At 42.7% G+C, this 21,451-nt stretch overlaps 1 protein-coding gene and 1 pseudogene across 1 annotated transcript in view; one reads left to right on the forward strand and one right to left on the reverse strand.

Annotated features, from left to right (window-relative positions):
• The window catches only part of PHKA1 (phosphorylase kinase regulatory subunit alpha 1), a 369,719-nt gene extending 350,355 nt beyond the window's left edge, over positions 1 to 19,364 (reverse strand). Inside the window, 4 exon segments of the mRNA XM_054718786.1 lie at positions 850 to 1,018; positions 4,528 to 4,575; positions 18,244 to 18,402; positions 18,916 to 19,364. Coding sequence (XP_054574761.1) covers positions 850 to 1,018; positions 4,528 to 4,575; positions 18,244 to 18,402; positions 18,916 to 18,993 — 454 coding nt within the window. The 5' untranslated portion in view covers positions 18,994 to 19,364.
• A 732-nt stretch (positions 19,365 to 20,096) lies between these two features.
• On the forward strand, positions 20,097 to 21,130 carry LOC103300724 (14-3-3 protein zeta/delta-like; annotated as a pseudogene).
• Positions 21,131 to 21,451: the final 321 nt, after the last annotated feature.

The following is a 21,451-nucleotide window of genomic DNA, read 5'->3' on the forward strand; positions in this document are numbered from 1 at the left end:
ATCATTTGGACATCCCCTGAGGGCTCTTGGACTGTGAGAGGGCGCAGGCTGGGCTGAGGGGCCCTCCCCAGTGCACAAATTTTCATGCACTGGGCCTCTAGTCTATATATATATATAAATATATATATATATATAAAAGCTTAAGCGACCAGTCGACCGTTCAACTGATCGACCGGTCACTGTGACACACACTGACAGGGGGCAGATGCACAATGCAGAAGCTGTCCCCTGGTGGTCAGTACACTCCCACAGCAGGAGCACTGCTCAGCTGATCAGGATGAGCGGGGCCAGGATAAGTGGGAGTGGCTCCTCCCCACTGCCTGCCATTTCCCACACTACTACACCCCTCAGGGGATGTTGGATGCCAGTTTCAGCCCGATCCCCACAGGCCACGCCAAGGGACCCCACCGGTGCACGAATCCGTGCACTGGGCCTCTAATATACTGATAAAGAGTAGTATAAAGTAGATTATTCAATTTATGTTAATATTAACTATAGGCTTGTCAGTGCATAGCATGAGAATAAGCAATAAACTTAGTCCTTACCCATTTCATAGTATCTGAGGATTAATAAAAGATAAAAATACTCATCTAATGAAAATCTACCCCAGATTTCATGATTTTCAATGAAAAATATTAATTACTATCACAGACTTGTTTTTCAATGTAAAAGAATACCAACTAGATCTCAAAAAAAATTGTTTCTCTTTATAAAATTTGCAAAATATTATGTATTCAATGTGCATCTTTGAGCAATGTAGAGAGCTTTGTTGTTTTCTAGAGAAGCCACATGTGGTAGAGCAAGTACTCCACACTGCCGTGGCTCCCACTACTCTGTCCTTGTACTGACCTGAGGCAGTCATTTGTGCTAAGAAGAGCAGGTACACGGAGGTAGCATCCAATTGCAGGTGTCCCCACTGGTCGTCACCCACTACAGTGGCACAGGTTTTTGTGTTGTACTTGGCATGGAGGCTATCCTGGGTACTCTGACTGTATTTGAAGGACTCTACTTTATCCACCTGAAAAAAAAAAAAAAACAGTCATAGAAGGCTCTGCCAAAAAAGCAACCCATATGGCACACTTCTGTAGTACTCTAACTAAAACAATTAGTTCCTGAAGCTTAGATTTGATTATGTGTGCACCTGATATGTAATAGTAACTATTATATCTTTAAATGTCGTTCATTAAATTAGTGGCTTTAAACCTATTTGATAAGGTAGAAAATGAAAATATCTAAAAAAAATTTTAAAAGTAGCAAAGAAGGAAAAAAGAAGAAATGATGGCTGTGAGATAACCATAGAGAGAGCACTAGTGAAAAAGTTTAGAAGTCTAGAGTTAATTCCTTTATTTTAGACTTGTTGAATGACTGTGGTCATTTATTAATCTGGACCTCAAATGGTTCTTCTAATAAAATATTGGTTTCAAGAAAATCAATTCAGATTCAAGGTGTGCAAGTTATGTAAAGTTCTTCTACGATAAAGGGAAAGCACATTTTTTTGTAAAACACTTTTGAATGAAAAAAATATCATAAACACCCTAAAAGATGAATCATGGCCTGAGAAAATTATTTGCAATATGTTCAGGAACTCCTCAAATAGGCAAGAAAGAGACAGTCCAAAAGAAATAGTCAAAAGACCTAACAGGCAATTTAATTGAAGAGAAATGAAAAATTTTAATATACACATGAAAGGATGCTCAACTTAACTCAAGATGAGGAAAATGCAAATTAATGCAAGGGAATGTAAGTCCTTGGCTTCTTATCTCCAATCATAAAATCTAAAACACTTATAAAGGATTTTTCCCCTAAGTTTTTAACCAAAATTTATTTTTATATGGAGCTATTTATAGTTTTTATTAATTTTATTAGTGTGAAATGTGTGTTTCCCTACAGAGAGATGAATATTTCTAATAACAGAGTGCTGCTCTGGACCTGCTGAGGGCATAACATACTATGTAGTAAATGCACTGTAGAACCTTCTAAAATCTAAAAATTCTGAATTCTAAGATTTATCTGGTCCCAAGGGTTTCAGATAATGGCTTATAAAACTGTATCATATTTTACTCAATATACATAATTGCATGTACAGCAATGCAAAGTATATTAAAAAGCATTTGCAGAGGGGCTAAAAAAAAGACCATAAGGAAGCATTCCAGTGGTAACTGGATGGTAAAATCATGGGTGACATTGCTGCCCTCAATTCTACAACTTTTCTAAAATTAGTGTCTACTATTTGTAAAATTGACTATATATATATATATATATATATATATATATATATATATATCCTATCTAATATAGACAAATATGCAAATTGACCACACCTCCGACACAACCAAAAGCCACGCCCACCATCCAATCAGAGCAAGCATGCAAATTAACCCAAACCAAGATGGCTACAGCCACAGAGAGCAGGGTTTCCTAGGTAACAGAGGAAGCCAAGCTTTCTGCCCACCTTTGCAGGCCTAAGCCTCCACTCAAGCTACAAAGTTTCAATTATAGAAGGTAAACAAATTCAAACAAATGGCGGCAGAATGGAGCTTGAGAGAGCAGGCCAGGGCTGCCGCCGGCAACAGGGGAAGCAAAGCTTTCCGCACACCCTGGCCAGGCCCACCCGCTTAAGGCAACAAAGTTTCAATTATAACCCCAACACAAATGGCTTCGGGCCTCGGAGGGAGCCCCAGGCTTGGCTCTGCTCCAGGCTACAAAGTTTCAATTGTAGAAGGAAAATAAATTCTAGATACCAGGGCCTCCGCTTGCGTTGCCAGGGGGCGTGGCAGGCCTGCAAACCACCACAGGTCCCTTGCTCAGGCCGCCCCACGCCCCAAGGGTACCTCACCCTGATCAGGGACACCCTTCAGGGCAAACCAGCTGGCCCACAGCCCTGTACCAGGCCTCTATCCTATCTAATAAAAGAGTACTATGCAGATTGATCATCACTGCAACACACAATATAGCTGCCCCCATGTGGTCAAAGATCCTGCCCCCATGTGGACACAGGATGGCCACCACAAGATGGCCAGCAGGAGAGGGCAGTTGAGAGGGACCAAGCCTGCAAGGGAGGGCAGTTGGAGGTGATCAACCCTGCAGGAGAGGGCAGTTAGGGGTGACCAGGCCGGCAGAGGAGGGAAGTTGGGGGCAAACAGGCTGGCAGCGGAGTGGTTAGGGGGTGATCAGGCTGGCAGGCAGAAGCGGTTAGGGGCAATCAGGAAGGCAGGCAGGCAAGCAGTTGGGAGCCAGCAGTCCTGGATTGTGAGAGGCAGGCAGAAGCGGTTAGGGGCAATCAGGAAGGCAGGCAGGCAAGCAGTTGGGAGCCAGCAGTCCTGGATTGTGAGAGGGATGTCCAACTGCCCGTTTAGGCCCGATCCCTTGAGGGGTCCCAGATAGGAGAGGGTACAGGCTGGGCTGAGGGACAACCCCCCTCCATGCACGAATTTCGGGGGGGCCCATGACCGGGCCTCTAGTATATCTTACCTTATAATAGACAAATATGCAAATTGACCGCACCTTCGCGACGCCCAAGCCACGCCCACCAACCAAGCCACGCCCATCAACCACGCCCACCAGGAAACCATTGCAGGGATGCTGGGGTGCAGCGGAGCCCAAGGCCCAGAAAGCCGCCCGGGGCTTTCCCGGCCTTGGGCGCCAGCGGGGTGCCTGCTCCGATAGCAGGAGCGAGCCGACCTGGGGGGTAGCAGGGACGCTGGGTGCAGCCGAGCCCAAGGCCACTGCCCAGGGCCAAGCCGGGACCCTGAAAGAAGGTAGAAGGCGGTGGCCACAGCCAAGGCCTGGGTCCCCGGTGCTGGCAGAAAACTGGTGCAGGCAGCCAGGTGAATAAAGGTCTATTGCACGAATCTTCGTGCAAACGGGCTACTAGTATATATATATTAGTGTTCCCGTTGCAGGAAAAATCCTGCAATAGGATTTCCTGCTGCACTCTACCCCGCCTCCGCTCCGCCCTTGTCGCCCACCCCGCCTTCTCCTCCAGCCCGCCTGCTTTTCCCTTCGCCCCCAGCCCCGCCTCTGCTCCGCCCTTATCGCCCGCCCCGCCTTCTCCTCCAGCCCACCTGCTTTTCCCTTCACCCCACGGCCCCGCCTCCGCTCCGCCCTTGTCGCCCGCCCCACCTTCTCCTCCAGCCCACCTGCTTTTCCCTTCTCCCCCGGCCCCACCTCCGCTCTGCCCTTGTCACCCGCCCTTCCTTCTCCACCAGCCCGCCTGCTTTTCCCTTCGCCCCTGGCCCTGACTTTGCTCCTCCTTTCTCCTCCCCCCCGGCTTGCTTGCTTCTCCGAAGCTTTACTCCCTTCTGCAGCTCTTGGCTTCTTTCGACGCTGTCTTGATATGCAAATTAGCCTCCATCTTTGTTGGGGTAATTTGCATACTCGTCCTGATTGGTTGATGGGCATGGCTTGGCTGGTGGGCGTGGCTTAGGTGTAGCGAAGGTGCGGTCAATTTGCATATTTGTCTATTATTAGATTAGATATTATTACAATGTGCTTTTATTAGAGAGGGAGCTGTTAACAATGGCATACCTGTCTGATCATGCAGTGCAGCAGTCCCCTCATCAGCTTCACTACACTCTGCAAAAATAAATGGAAACAAGACTATTATAAATATCCCTGGATGCAGGAACACTTACTCAGCAGCTGCAGTTGGTAGATGACCTTTTGAGAACAAGTAACCCTATCCTAGGTTCCTATTTACATGGCATTTACTTTATAAATACACAGAAGAGTAGATTGCAGCTAAAAGTGGAATCAAAAGCTGCAGTTGGTGACTCCTTCAAGTTAAATAGTTCAAGTTCCAACAGGTTTATATAAAACTAAGACAACCATCCTATTAGAGGACATGCCAACTGGAGAAAATGGGCAAGTCAGCTCAAAATTCATAAGGCTATGAGGATATTCTAAAATACAACATATGGAAAAAAATAAAATACATCCTATGGCCTAGAAAAGCCAACATCATCACTGTTGTTTTTTCTAAACTAGTCAATTCTTATCGTCAAGAGTCCACAGCAATACTTTTCTGGACATTTTCCCTAAAGAATAAAATGATCTTCAATTCAGAATAATTGTAAATAGGAATCGTTAGTACAATTCAACTCCTTTTCTATAAAAAATATGAAGCCACAAACTACTTAAGACTTAAGTCATTATTTTACTTATAAGGGCCTGGCAATTTCTAAGATAGTTTTCTAATCACAGTAATCCAAAAGAATGATTAACAACTATGTACATACTAGTTGGTATAATATAGTAATAATAATTATATTTCATTATAATACAGTATAGTAATATGATATACTACATGATACTATACTATACTAGTTATACTACATGACACCAGAAGGGCCCATCACCAATGGCATGGATAGGCAATATGTTTCAGAAGAATATCACCAAACAGCTTCTCCATTTCTCTAAGTTTCCTGTGTCACAGTCCAGAAGAAATACAACCAGGATACTCTAAGGAATGCTGGCTCAGAGGTGGCTTAAGGACACCTCTGCAAAATAATTATTGTTTCAAAACATTCAAGCAATAGGCATGATAAAGATAAGTACCTATTAATTATGCTCTAACTCTTTATGAAGTATTTTATTGAGGAAAAATAACAACTGTTTCCTTGGGAGAGTATCTTTTAAAAACCATTTCTATCTATAAATGGTTTTCTCCCCTTACAGATGAAGAAATGAGAGACAGAGAAAAAGAGGTGGGGAGAGAGAGGGAAAGTGAGGGGGTGACAGTGCATGATTATGTCACCTTTTAAAGCATGAAGCATCCTATCTAATAAAAGAGTAATATGCAAATTAACCATCACTTCGCAACACCCACCAGCCACGCCCACCAGCCAATCAGGAGCAAGTATGCAAATTAACCCTAACCAAGATGGCTGTGGCCACTGAGTGAGCAGGAGGGAAGCTTGGGTTTCCCCGGCAATGGAGGAAGCCAAGCTTTCCACACACCCTGGCGAGCCAAGGCCTCCACTCCAGGCTACAAAGTTTCAATTATAGGAGATAAATAAATCCCAACAGAAATGGCGGCAGCCATGGAGCTGGAGAGAGGAGGAGGTTAGGGTTGCCCACGGCAATGGAGGAAGCCAAGCTTTCTGCACACCCTGGCCTGTCTTGGCCTCCACTTAAGTTTACAAAGTTTCAATTATAGAAGATAAATAAATCCCAGATACCAGGGCCTCTGCTTGGGTCGCCAGGGGGCGTGGACAGCCTGCAAACCACCACAGGCCCCTGGCCCAGGCCACCCCACGCCCCAAGGGAGCCCCCACCCTGATCCAGGACACCCTTCAGGGCAAACCAGCCAGCCCCCACCTGTGTACCAGGTCTCTATCCTATCTAATAAAAGAGTAATATGCAGATTGACCAACACACAAGATGGCTGCCCCCATGTGGTCAAAGATCCTGCTCCCATATGGACATAAGATGGCCACCACAAGATGGCCAGCAGGGGAGGGCAGTTGGGAGGGACCAGGCCTGCAAGGGAGGGCAGTTGTGGGAGATCAGGCCAGCAGGGGAGGGCAATTGGGAGGGACCAGGTCTGCAAGGGAGGGCAGTTGGGGGTGATCAAGCCTGCAGGAGAGAGCAGTTAGGGGTGACCAGGCTGGCAGAGGAGGGAAGTTGGGGGCAACTGGGCCTGCAGGGAAGGGCAGTTAGGGGGGACCCAGGCCTGCAGGGGAGAGCAGTTGGGGGCGGACCAGGCCTGCAGGGGAGGGCAGTTAGGGGTGACCAGGCCTGCAGAGGAGGGCAGTTAGGGGCAAACAGGCTGGCAGGGGAGCAGATAGGCATCAATCAGGCTGACAGGGGAGTGGTTAGGGGGTGATCAGGTTGGCAGGCAGGCAAGCAGGTGGGAGCAGCAGTCCTGGATTGTGAGATGGATGTCCGACTGTCCCACCGGGATTGGGCCTAAACAGGCAGTTGGACATCCCTCAAGGGGTCCCAGATTGGAGAGGGTGCAGGCTGGGCTGAAGGACACCCCTCCCCCCCATGCACAAATTTCGTGCACCGGGCCTCTAGTTTATTATAAAGTAATGAAACTGATTGCAACTCCTATAACAAAATCTCTATCACTATTCTGACCTTAATTAAAGACATGGTCTTTTAATATACCCTGTTACAGAAAGCATTTAACATACCCCTCATTCTGTGGGGAGACTTCATTCAATTCTGAATTATCTTCTACATGTCAAACATACAGACTTCCATAAAATCCTTTCAAATCTCTTTGCCATCTAGCTTTGCTAATCCCATCTACATGTTCTTTAATTTAAACAGAAAACCTGGGGAATCACAGACCAGGTAGAAAATTCCTCATTGCCATCCATTTTTGTCTTCCTGAAATGGCCATTGTCAGCCATTTCTGTCATCAAGTTTCAATTTCCAAGTCAGAATAGGATAAAATTAACCCTTTGCACTTGCTTGCTTTTTTCTCGATTCCTTTATTCTAATGCTAACCGTGTAGAGTCACACTCGACATCTGAGTGCAAGAGGTTAATAGGAAGCATGGGAAGGTAAAAATAAGAGGAGGTATCTGTACTTCGTATTCCCCAAAACTGGCCATATTATTAAGCAGGGGTAGTAGGTGGTATTGATTATACATGTTTATTCATATCCCAGGGATTGTAACCACATCAAGTGACACCCTCCTCTCACCTACTTTTTTTTTAGGATAATAGATCTATGTATTTGTGAATTGATTATGAAAGGGTATAGAATAGAACCTCAGTTCTCAAACTTAATTCATACTGCAAGGCTAGTCGAGGAGCTAACTGTTCTAAAACTGAATCATTTTTCCCCATTAGAAATAATGTAAATGGAATTAATTTGTTCCAGACCCCCAAATGATTCTCTGTTTTAACCTTCCTTATATACAGAACATGTCTAATGTACTGTTTAATCTATAAATGAATACTTCTTTTCTTAAATTTTTTGGACTAACCCCTGCCAGCCTTAAACAAATAACTTTCAGCACTCTTTCCAGGGGTGTCTTTCAGGAGGTCAGCATTCAGCATCTCTACTTGCTGTCACTGGCTAATTTATCCAAATAAACAACAGGTTTTCTGCCTCTTCAATTGCCTGTGATCATTGTTTCTTTCACTACATTAGCAACATTAACACACTTACTCCTTATGTTTTAAAATTGTGCTAATCGTCCATTTCGCCAGCAACAAACAAACAAACAAAACCCATAAAAATATTCATAGCACAATTTCCTGGGATATTAGCAGTAAACTGACTCATACTGGCACATTCTCTCCTTTGTTTGAGACATGTTTTCCATGAACTTGGTCAAGAACCAAATTGTTGGAGATAACATTCGAGAACTGAGGTTTGACTCTTTAACTATGTACAACCATTATCTATGTAAATATTAGTATCTCTATCTCTCCAGGTATATGTATAATCAGATGTATAATGTTTCAGCATCTAAAACATTCAAAGCATGAGGATGGCAGCACATGAAAACATGGTACTTGGATATTCCCACAACCCCATCAAAATTACAACTAAAATACAGGACAACCATCATTCAGAACCCCCTGAAATCTGGCTGAATGGAAGTCCTACAACTACAGAATTAAAGAAGAAAACACACTGAGACTGGCAAGAGGAGTGGAGGTGAGGAACAACTGGTCCAACACCCACATGTGGCATTTTTTTTTTTAATCCGGAGGGATATCTTGACTGCGGAGGCCTCCTGTGAAGAGCAAGGGGTCCCAGCCCCACACTAGACCCTTCTACCCAGGGTTCCAGGGCTGGGAAGAGAAGTCCCCATAACTTCAGGCTTTAAAAACCAGCTAGAATTGTGAAACAGAGACTGCTAGAGACCCAGACAGTTCCTCTTAAAGGGCCAGCACATAGACTTAACCAGACTCACTCCCTCTGAGCTCTAGCACTGCAGCAGCAGCTTGAAAGGATACAGGGACATACGGGGAGGAACTAAAATACCTGGCATCACGGCAAGAACTTGGGGACAGCTTTCTCCCAGACAAAAGTGCTCGCAGAGGTCATTGTTCCTATGCTGAGACCTCCCCTGCAACCGAGCTGACTGCCAGGTGCCATATCTGACTCTTCATAAACCTGGCTCTCACTGTTTACCACCCTGGTGATTCCATGAGACCCCCATCCCACCCAATTTGCAGCTGACCCAAGCTGTTTGCAGAGGCTTTTCCGTAGGAATGGCCTGTCCTGGCTCAGGCTTCAGACTTTCCTAAAATCTCTCAAACAAGTAGCAGCTGGACTCAGCATGCCCCATACCTCTGGATAAGCAGACCCCAGGCCCAGCACTAGCAGCATCCTCCTAAGGTTCACAGTTTGGTTTCTCCTCAACACCTCCAAGCCCAACACAAGTAACAGCCATATGCAGGTCACTCTGTAGCTTGTGTCGGGTGGCCCCAGGCAGGGCACAGGCAGTGGTAGACTCTGCGCCTTCCCAAAGGCCCCAGAGCCAATACATCTGGTGGACAGCTTCAGACCACACCATATTACAACTCTACACATCCACGAGTTACACGCTCAAGGGGCAGACTCGGTAAGCACCAAAGACCCACTGAAGCAAGTCCTGCTCCATAGGGGTGTCTACTGCACAGCAGCTCTTCCACTGTAGTCGCAGCTGGTCCTCACAGCCAATTGGTGGGGTCCCAGTTTCTCCCAGTGATGCCAACAGCAATCAAGGCTCAACTATAACAAGGCAGTGCACACAGCCCACACAGGGGTGCACCTAGAATGCCCAGCTCAGGTGACTGGGGAGGGTGAGCCACTGGACCATACAGGACACCTAATATACAAGGCCACTCTACCAATTCCAGGTGACACAGCAGTACTACCTAATACATACTAGGTGTACCAGTTAATAATGCGGATTTTTTTCAATTGATGGAGTTACACATATGTTGATATATATGTGATTTGATATGTATGCTATTTTGTTGTATTGATAGCAAGCTTCAAAACTTCATATGTCAAATTTGCTGAAGGTATTAATATCATAGATATTTTTACGCTTAAAAATGTCGAATTTCGTGCCAAAAAAAGAGCATTTCCAGGAAGTTTTAATTCATTACTTTATTTTGAAGAAAAAGTTATAGTATACTTTGGGGAGCTTATGGTGAACATGCCCCATCCCAAGATACTTGTGAACACTGATTTAAATGCTTTAAAAGTGATGATTTCTATGTGAAAGACAAAGAACATCCAGGTCAACCAAAAAAGTTTGAAGACCAACAATTACAAGCATTAGTGGATGAAGATGCATGTCAAACTCAAAAACAACTTGCAGAAAGATTAAACATTGCTCAGTAAACAATTTCCGATCATTTACAAGCAATGGGAAAGATTTTAAAGGAAGGAAAATGGGTGCCACATCAACTAAATGAAAGACAAATGGAAAACTGAAAAGTCATCAGTAAAATGTTGCTTCAATGGCATGAAAGAAAGTCTTTTTTGCATCGAATTGTGACTGGCGATGAAAAGTGGATTTATTTTGAGAATCCCAAAGGCACAAAATCATGGGTTGATCCAGGTCAAGCATCAACATCGACTGCAAGGCCAAATCGCTTCGGAAAGAAGACAATGCTTAGTGTTTGGTGGGATTAAGAAGGTGTGGTGCATTATGATCTTCTAAAACCAGGTGAAATCATTAATACTGATCCCTAATGACAACAAATAATCAAATTTGAACCACGCTTTGATCTTGAAACAACCAGAAGACACGGCAAAATAATTTTGCTTCATGATGACTCACCATCACACACTTCAAAACCAGTTAAAGACACATTAAAAGATCTTGCCTGGGAAGTATTAATCTACCTGCTGTATTCACCAGACCTTGCTCTTTCATATGACCACTTGTTCTGATCGATGGCACATGCACTTTCTGAGCAGCACTTCAAAACATACGAAGAAGTGAAAAATTGGGTCTCTGAATGGTTTGCCTCAAAACAAGAAAAGTTCTATTGGGACGGTATCCACAAATTACCTGAAAGATGGGGGAAATGTGTAGCTAGCGATGGACATTACTTTGAATAAAGCACTTTTGATGTTTCTCTTGAAATTATCATGTTTTCTTTGATTACAAAATCCACCATTATTAACTAGTACACCTAGTAGAAACCAACACAGGGAAGCAGACAAAATGTGGAGACAAAGAAACATGTCACAAATGAAAGAACAGAAGAAATCTCCAGAAAAAGAACTAAATGAAATGGAAGAAAGCAAATGAACAGATACAGAGTTCAAAACAATGGTTATAAGGATGCCCAAGGAACTTAATGAAAGCTTCAAGGGACTTACAGAGAATTTCAAGGATCTTAATAAGAACATCAAATATATGAAAAAGGACCAATCAGAAATGAAGTATACACTAACTGAAATGAAGAATAATTTACAGGGAATCAACAGTATAGTAGAGGAGACCGAGAATCAAATCAGTGATTTGGAATATGAGGAAACAAAAAACATCCAATCAGAAAAGCAAAAAGAATCCAAAAATATGAAGATAGTGTAAGGAGCCTTTGGGACAACTTCAAGCGTATGAACATTCACATCATGGGGTGATAGAAGGATAAAAGAGGGAACAAAAAATTGATAACCTATTTGAAAAAAACAAGACAAAACTTCCCCTACCTGGTGAAAAAAATAGACTTACAAGTCCAGGAAGCACAGGGAGTCCCAAAAGAAGAGGAACCCAGAGAGGCCCACACCAAGACACAACATAATCAAAATGCCAAGGGTTAAAGACAAAGAGAGAATCTTAAAAGCAGCAAGAGAGCTAAGATTTGGAAACAGCCTAAATGCCCATCAGCAGATAAATGGATTAGAAAACTGTGGTACATATACACAATGGAATACTATGCTGCTATAAAAAAGGAATTCTTACCATTTGCAACAGCATGGATGGATCTGGAGAGCATTATGCTAAGTGAAATAAGCCAGTCAGTGAAAGATAAATACCACATGATATCACTCATTTATGGATAATAAAGAACATTACAAACTGTTGAACAAAAGTAGTCAGAGGCAAAGAAGCATTGAACAGACTGTCAAACTACAGCGGGAAGGTAGGGAAGGGTTGTGGGGTGGGTAAGAGATCAACCGCAGGACTAACCGCAGGACTTGTATGCATGTATATAAGCACAACCAACAGACGCAAGACACTGGGGGCGCGGGGACGAGGGCAAGTGCCAGGGGTTAGGGGAGACTGGGGGGAGGTCAGTCAGTGGGGGAAAAAAGAGACATATATGTACTACTATTTGTAATACCTTAAACAATAACATTTAAAATTAATTAAATTAAATTTTTTTAAAAGCAGCAAGAGAAAAGCAGTTAGTTGCCTACAAGGGAGCACCCACACGATTGTCAGCTGACTTCTCAACAAAACTATGCAGGCCAGAAGGGAGTGGCAAGAAATATTCAAAGTGATGAATAGCAAGGATATACAACCAAAATCACTCTACCCAGCAAAACTAACATTTAGAATTGAAGGTCAGATAAAGAGCTTCACAGACAAGAAAAAGCTAAAGAAATTCATCACCACCAAACCAGTATTAATTACATGAAATGTTGAAGGGAGGAGGAGGAGAGGAAGAAGAGGAGAAGGAGGAAGAAGAAAAAGAAGAAAAGATTAAAAATATGAAAAACAAAATGGCAATAAATACATAGCTATCAACAATTGAATCTGAAAATCAAAATAAACAAAGAATCTAATGAACAAAATAAATTGATTAATAAAATAGAACCAGAGGCATGGAAACATAGAACAGGCTGATGAATTTCAGAGAGAAGGTAGGACAGGGGGAAATTAAGCAAAGAACTTATATTGCATATTTACATTACCTATGGTCAGACAATAAGGTAGTGAAGGCGTGGGGAGGACCGGGAACCGGGTGGAAGGGCACAATGGGTGGAAAAAATGGAGACATATGTAATACTCTCAACAATAAAGATTTTAAATAAATAAAAATAAATATTTAAAGCACTCTACCAGGCTTTGTGGAACATAATGACAAGGGAGACAGGACAAACATGTTTTTTTAAAACACACGCACACGCACGCGCGCGCGCAAACACACACACCAAACTACACTACCAACATGTCTACTTAATAATTCCTAATATCCTTTAAAACCCAACTCCTTTGAATCTTTCCTTGCCTTGTTCAAGTGAATTGGAAACTCACACCTCCCACAGAACTTTGTACTTATCTCCACTATAGACAGTACCTAAAATATCTGTCCTAATGTTTTGTAACTATTTGTTTATATGTCTGTTTCCCCTATCAAACTATGAATTCCTTAAGAAAAATACTCCAAGACCATATTCAGAAATACACATTTAAATCAATGGACTAAGCAGATTATATTTTGGAAAAATATATATATATAGTATATTTTCCATGCCTGCAAGTAACTCTCAAAAGGCTTGTCAAATAGATGGTATGCACATGCACATGCTTAAAGAGAAGGAAGATGCAAATATGTCAAAATGTTAACAATTAGTGAATATAGGTAAAGAGTACATGCAAATGTGTTCACTTTACTCTTCCTACAACTTTTCTATACATTAAAAATTTCAAATATAAAAATTCAGAGTTAAATATAAACATTTTGTTCCATTTTATTTTTTATATTTATCACAAGGCCTGGCACATGACAATTACACAAAATCTTCTACTTCAAAATGGAAAGAAAAAAAAACCCCACAGAGACCCTAAGTAATCTAGAAATCCAAAGAAAGTAGTCCTGAAAAAGAAATGATCACTGAATGGTCTGTGAGGACAGGAGTTACAGAAAAAGTAGGATTGGAGCTGGGCTTTGAAAGGAGTGTATTAGTTCAGATTAGAAGGGAACATGCATTACAAATGGAAGAAGTTCATAAAAAGATTTGGTGGCTTCCATGTAGGAAAATTTTTAAAAAGACTCAATCAATCTGAAGTCATTAGACAGGTTGTATTCATACCACCACTAAATTCCAACCTGTTTCATTCCCTTTACTTGTAAATTTGGGAAAATAATACCTAACTTACAGGGTGCTGTGAGAATAAAATGCTAGTAATTATGGGGAAGTATGTAGTACAATGAAAAGTATTTATACGAATGTCAGGTATTTTTATTAAGGAATTGTTAAAGTAATAAAGATACTAATCTGGCTGGAACTGAGGGTATAATGCATGTTACCAGCATGGCATAATGTTGGCTAGGACTAAACTCTAGAGTTTTGCCTATCAATCCAAAACATTTAGATTTTACTTGATGGGAAATGAGAGCCACAGAAAGATTGTTGAGAGTGGAAATAATATACTTTAAGTGTGTTTTTCACAACAGTGTTAAATGATCAAGGTTTAGACTAGAGTTGAGGCAGAAGGGACAAGAAAGGAGGGGATGGATTCAAGAAAAATTATAAGAATCAACAGACTTTGGTCTGCATGTATCAAAAGTCAAAGGGGGGTCAGTCAAAAATCACCCTAATGACAGCATTTTTCAAACACTGTTTTATAGAACACTAGTCTAGGAAATTCTTAAAAGGCTGTACAATTCACTCCTATCTTAGATTCCAAATGCACTTTACTATGCATTAGCATATCAAAGGCTCTGAGAAATTATGGAGTAAAGAAATCTGCTGTTTAACATAGCCCCAAACTTAATTGACCTAGTGTTATTTAAGAGAAAACACAATAAGAGAACACAATAAGAAGAAAACACAATAAGAAGACACAATAAGAGAAAACACAATGCTTAGAGAGTTGCTGTTGTTTGATAGTCCATTTTGTTTGTTGAAGGTGTTTCAGACATAATGAGTTTGAGAAGCTATAGGATATGCAGGGTCAACTGATCAGAAGACTAATGAAAATCAGGGTTTGACATTAAAGTGAGGTCAGAGTTAAAGATGAAGCTTTGGAAGTCATTCTCATAAAGGTAATAGTTAAAGGCATGGCAAAAGATAAGAGACTACACCAAGAGAATAAAATTGAGGCAGAAGTAGAACTGATGGCAGCCACAGAGCAATCTCTATTTGTGTTACTATTTATTTTTATGGGTGTGAGTGAATATCTATGAGAATAAGAAAAAAGGACATTTGAAACGCATGTATGATAGAATAGCCACCCAAACCCTTATACCCTTTTCATCCAGAATTCTCTTTAGTTCTGACATTATTTTTCAGAGTTAAACAAAGGTGAGAGTTGGAAGGAAGGGTAGAAATGGTTAATAATCAATGATTTGGGAAAATCCACACAGTAATTGGAAAACCTGTTTTAAATTGACAGTTGATGGGAATTTAACCCATGGATTTATTGGATTTAATCTATGCTCATGTATTGTCCATAAATAAGTGGTTATAATCCCTGGCTGTATTTTAGAATAACCTGGGTAGTTTATTTAAAATATGCATGTCCCCCAGCCTCCACTTTAAGAGATTTATCTAAATTGTTCTAGGGTGAGCTGCAGTAAGGATATTTCTTTAAAAGCTTCCAAAGTAATCCCGTTGTACAGCCAGAGGTTAGAAATACTCATGTAGACTAGCGACAAATATAGTTCACTGCCTATTTTTGTAAGTGCTAGTTAATGCCTACTGGAACATAACCATGCTCATTCATTTATGTATTATCTCTGCCTGCTTTTGTTCATTAATGGAAGAACTGAATAGTTGGGTAGACACCACATGTGACCCACAGTGCTGAAAATATTTAGTATTGAGCCCTTTACAGAGATGGGTTTGTGAGCCCTGGTCTGAATTAACGATTAAGTCAGGTTTGAGAAAAAAATTAAAATTTTTACAATTCCCAGATAATGTGTTTCTTTTTTTAAGATGTTTCCTATTGCCATAATGTTTTTGAGACATTACAAAGTTATTATCACATGCAAAATATTTGGGGGTTATATAAAAATTATTTAACAGAGCATTAAAATTTTAGAATGAACAATTCAATTTTCCCCCTTCCTCTATTAAATTCTTTCTACCTGGGGCACTTAAGGAAAAATGTCAACTTTGTAGAATGATTAGTCGACTAGAAGACATCATATTTCTTCTAATAGTATTTAAAAAATTGGTCAAATTGTACTAAGTGTGGAATTGGGTTTTATTCTACTGATATTAATTTCTAGTAAAACAAAATAGAGAGGTCAATGTGGGAAAAAGGAGACACATGTAATACTCTATGTAATACTTTAAACAATAAAGAATTAAAAAATAAAACAAACTACTGAGATCAAAGTAGCAAAACATTAGAGTAGGATATAGGATTTGGGTGGGAGGGAAGAATAATAAGTATTACAGGTAATTTTTTAAAATATATTTTATTGATTTTTTTACAGAGAGGAAGGGAGAGGGATAGGGAGTTAGAAACATCGATGAGAGAGAAACATCGATCAGCTGCCTCCTGCACACCCCCTACTGGGGATGTGCCCGCAACCAAGGTACATGCCCTTAACCGGAATCGAACCTGGGACCTTTCAGTCTGCAGGCCGACGCTCTATCCACTGAGCCAAACCGGTTTCGGCTATTACAGGTAATTTTTAACAGTTCTCTAAATTTTCCAAATTCATACAATGGTTATATATTATTTATGTAAGTCATAAAAATATTGATCTGTACTTCCTGGGCTAGAGCAAAAACTCCAACAATTTTTTTCTGGTGGGCCTAAACACCTCTCATTGATGGCTTGAAAGAATAACAAATGCCTGCTATTATGGAGGATAAAACAATGAAACTTCCCTATTGTCAAAAATTGCAACCCAGAACATGTTGGTGCCCTTAATCTTAATACCCTATACTAGGGGCCTGATGCACGAAGATTTGTGCAAGAATGGGCCTTCCTTCCCCTGGCTGCCAGCACCGGCTTTGCTCTGGCTGGAGCCGCCTTTTTGCTCCGGCCTGGAGCTGCCTTTCTGCCTTCCCACGCTGCCCAGAGGCCTGTAGTGGCTGGGGTGGTGCGGAACACCTGCGTCGTCACCATGGCAACGGCGCAAGCATCCCGCCCCGCCCCCAGCCGCTCAGTGCCTGTTTGCAAATTAATACACCATCTTTGTTGGGTTAATTTGCATACTCACTCCTGATTGGCTGGTGAGTGTCGCGAAGGTACGGTCAATTAGCATGTAACTTTTATTTGTATAGATAATAATAGGGTAATATGCAAATCAACCGAATAGTGGAACAACTGGGCGCTATGATGCACACTGACCACCAGGGGACAGACACTCCCACCGGGGGAGCGCCATTCAGCCACAAGCTGGGCTGACAGCTGGTGAGTGCAGCGGCCTGCCTCCATAGCAATGCTAAGGATGTCTGACTTTGGCCGTCAATCGGACATCCCCTGAAGGCTCCCCGTACTGCAAAAGGATGCAGGCTGGGCTGAGGGACCCCCCCCCCCCCCCGCTCCCACAGTGCACGAATCTCATGCACCGGGCCTCTAGTTCTGATCTATAGAAAACTAGAGCTCAGTTGCCTACATCTGAGAGACATCACTTGAGGAAATGGCTGGTATAGAGAGAATCATACCCACTTTGGAAAAGAATTCACATGCAACTTACAACTGACAGCAGAGTATCTTAATATTAAGATTCCTATTAGCCCAGAATATTGTTTTCTTGGCCATTCAAAAGGACAAAGCACCCTGTGTTTAAACAATTTTATAAAGGATGCTTTTTCATTAAGGGGAAGGGCCTTAAAAGTTGACTTAAAGGAATCTGTTGACTGGTGACTTTGCCAGGGAAGGCTGCGGGGGGGGGGGGGGGGGCTAGGCATAGCTCTGAAACAGTGGTCATAAGTATAAAAATCAACAAATAAACAGTCTTTACTTGTGTCCAGTTGGTAAGGTCTGACAATTTGTCAGTCACCCTCAAACAAATATCACTATCATTTTAAAAAATGAAGTAAAATGGATATACCTGACACCAAACATTCTTCTCAATGAGAATAAATATGCTGGAGACTGCAAAAGACATTTACTTAGAAAAAGGATATACATTTTAGCACAGGCACAACAATATTTTCCACTGTAACAGAACAGACTGTACCCACTTCCCCTGAATCAGCAAGTTTCAAGTTTCCACTTCAAAAATATTCAGTACATACAGGAAAGAGTTTTGAAATGTAATTTTAGGAAGGTGAAAAAAAGGGGGGAGAAAGGCAAAATACAGTTCTATTATTCCTGTGGGCTAGGCTACATGTTTCTTTCAATTCCCCCTGTCCTACATACACACCACACAGCTCCAGATCTCTTTATATTTTTATTTTTCATACCTGCTCCAGTTCATAGGCCTTTGCCTTATCTTCATCCCGATCTGCATTCTTCCGATAGGCCAGGCCCAAACCCCACACAGCCAAGATGCTGTACACATTATCCCGGACCCAGGCATCTTTCTGATCGTAGCTGGCTGGAAGCAAGCCAGTCACTGGATTCTACAAAGCCAAGAAAAAGAGGACAGGCAGGTATCCATAGGCTGTTAATATTAGGAAACAATATCAAATTGCATATTTAGGGACTTTGATCTAATTTCTACTTCCCTACTCCTGAGTATTATACACCCCTTTCTTCTGACCAAGTACAAGCAAATGTTATCTTGAATAAGGGGGAAGAGCTGTTTGAAAACTTACAAGTCTGAAATGTGGGTAAAAGAAAGTCAGTGTTTTAACTTTCCAGTTAGAATGAGCTACCAAACAATAAACTAGCATTAAAGAAGTATTAAAAATATAATTAACAGTATATACAAAGTACCTCAGATCTTCACAATAGTCTAGTCTTAAAATGACTAAATGTTCCCCTGCTTTCTTTGGCAGGAGGGGAAGGACAGTGACACACACACACACACACACACACACACACACACACACGCGCGCGCGCGCACCAAAGGTCTCCATCCAAGCTATCACGCTGCACACATCTTCACTGATTACAGGCAACACTTAACTTACCTGATGGCACAGGATGGTCTGATGCACCAGCCTAGCGTAGCCGTCCAGCCGAACCCCCGAGTTACTCCGGCTCCTCATCGTGCCACGTCTCCAATCCCCTCAGTGAAACCGCCCTGAGTGCTGGGTGCCGGGTGCCGGGTGCCGCAGGGGCCTTCGGTCTTCCAAGGAAGGAGGCTCCAAAGCAGCTGCACCCTCCCTGTGGGAAGCTCGAGTACCAGGCTCCTGCAGAGCCGTCCCAACGCTCAGGCCTGGGCCAGCTGTCTGGGCCACGGCGGTCTCTGCAGCCCACCACACGCCCGCCCCCGCAGCCTCCTGCAGTCTGGGGCCCTAGTGCTGCCCTCTCCCAACGTTACGCCAGTCTGGCCTCCGCGGGCAGGAGGCGGGGCGGGCTCCTGGGGTCCTGGTAGCGGCGAGCTGTTTCCCCTGGGCTTGCGCGCCTGCCCCGCCCGTTTGCGTCCCCTGCACGCACGCACGCACGCACGCACGCACGCACGCCCGCACGCACGCACGCCCGCACGCCCGACCCGCAGCAGAGGATGTGTCATGGGAAGCAATGTGATTTCAGAGGTTTATTTTCGATACTTTGAATGAGTATTTCAGTTTTCCTCACCTGCTGTGTAGTCAGGATGTTGAGGCGTCTGTTTCTTTTTGTTTTGTGGGGTGTGTTTTTTTTTCTGCTAAACTATTTTCAGGAGCCCACGGTGACTTCAAACCTAAGAAGAAAGGCGCACGTTTGTATTCAAGGCCTAAAGAATTGGAATTTCCAGAATGGTAATTTCTGGGTCTTTAATGTATTTTATACTTTTGACTAAAATCTTAGATTAAATTCTTCACTCCGACCCAAACCATACACGGAAGAACTCCCTCGGGTACTTTATTTTCCTAGAAACTGGCGAATCTGTGGGCCTGGGAAGTCGGGCGCAGCGGTGAGCTTTTAGGAAGCCAGTGACTGCCGGAACCTGGGCTGGGTTGGGGTGGGGAGCGGTGCCTCAGGATGACCTTGGATGAAAGAGGTTTTATAACTGATTTGGAAAGCTCCCTCGTGTACACGTAAGTCACAAGGGCCAGGCAACAGACTCAGGTGAAAATAAAGGGGGGCGGGGGGAGGGGGACAGAGTCTCAGCCTAGCCACCGCTGCTGCCCAGAGACTGCTGAGACCCCGTCCGTCCTCCACCACCCACTCCGGCCACAGAACATCCATCATGGATAAAAATGAGCTGGTGCAGAAGGCCAAACTGGCCGGGCAGGCTGAGCAATATGATGATGACATGGCAGCCAGCATGAAGTCTGTAACTGATCAAGGAGCTGAATTATCCAATGAGGAGAGGAATCTTCTCTCAGTTGCTTATAAAAATGTTGTAGGAGCCCGTAGGATATCTGTCTCAAGTATTGAGCAAAAGACAGAAGGTGCTCAGGAAAAACAGCAGATGGCTCGAGAATACAGAGAAAAAATTGAAACTGAGCTAAGAGATATCTGCAATGATGTACTGTCTCTCTTGGAAAAGTTCTTGATCTCCAATGCTTCACAAGTAACTACTGTTACTTGGCTGAGGTTGCTGCTGGGGATGACAAGAAAGGGATTGTGGACCAGTCACAACAGGCATACCAAGAAGCTTTTGAAATCAGCAAAAAGGAAATGCAACCAACACATCCTAACAGATTGGTTCTGTCCCTTAACTTCTCTGTGTTCTGTTATGAGGTTCTGAACTCCCTGGAGAAAGCCTGCTCTCTTGCAAAGACAGTTTTTGATGAAGCCATTGCTGAACTTGATACATTAAGTGATACAAAGTTATACAAAGACAGCACACTAATAATACAGTTACTGAGAAACAACTTGACATTGTGGACATCGGATACCCAAGGAGATGAAGCTGAAGCAGGAGAAGGAGGAGAAAATTAACCAGCCTTCAAACTTTTGTCTGCTTCATTCTAAAATTTACACAGTAGACCATTTGTCATCCATGCTGTCCCACAAATAGTTTTTTGTTTACGGTTTATGACAGGTTTATGTTGCTTCTATTTGAATTTCTATATTTCCCATGTGGTTTTTATGTTTAATACTAGAGGCCCAGTGCAGGAATTCCTGCACGGGTAGGGTCTGGCCAGCCCACCCTGATCGGGGCCGATTGGACCAGGACTGCCAAGGGGAGTGGCCATGGCTGGTTGGCTGGCCGGCCCGCTCCCTGGTCCAACTCCCGGTTGAACTCCCGGTCGAGGGGATAATTTGCATATTACCCTTTTATTATATAGGATTAGGGGAGTAGAGCCAGTTAACATTTAGGGAGTTACGTTTTCATCTTGAGGTGGCCAATATGGGGATGTGGAATTTTTATACAAGTTATAAATGTTTGGTATAGTACTTTTGGTACATTGTGGTTTCACAGGGCCAGTGTTAAAATTGCTTCCATGTCTAATTAAAAAACTGCCTACATATTGGTTTGTCCTGGTGGGGAATAAAAGGGATAATTGGTTCCAGTCACAGATGTAGTTGTTGTGGGTACTTTAAGTTTTGGAGCACTTATAATGCTGTGTTAGA

This window comes from Eptesicus fuscus, chromosome 1 (genome assembly GCF_027574615.1).
Source record: "Eptesicus fuscus isolate TK198812 chromosome 1, DD_ASM_mEF_20220401, whole genome shotgun sequence".
Taxonomy (NCBI): Eukaryota; Metazoa; Chordata; class Mammalia; order Chiroptera; family Vespertilionidae; genus Eptesicus; species Eptesicus fuscus.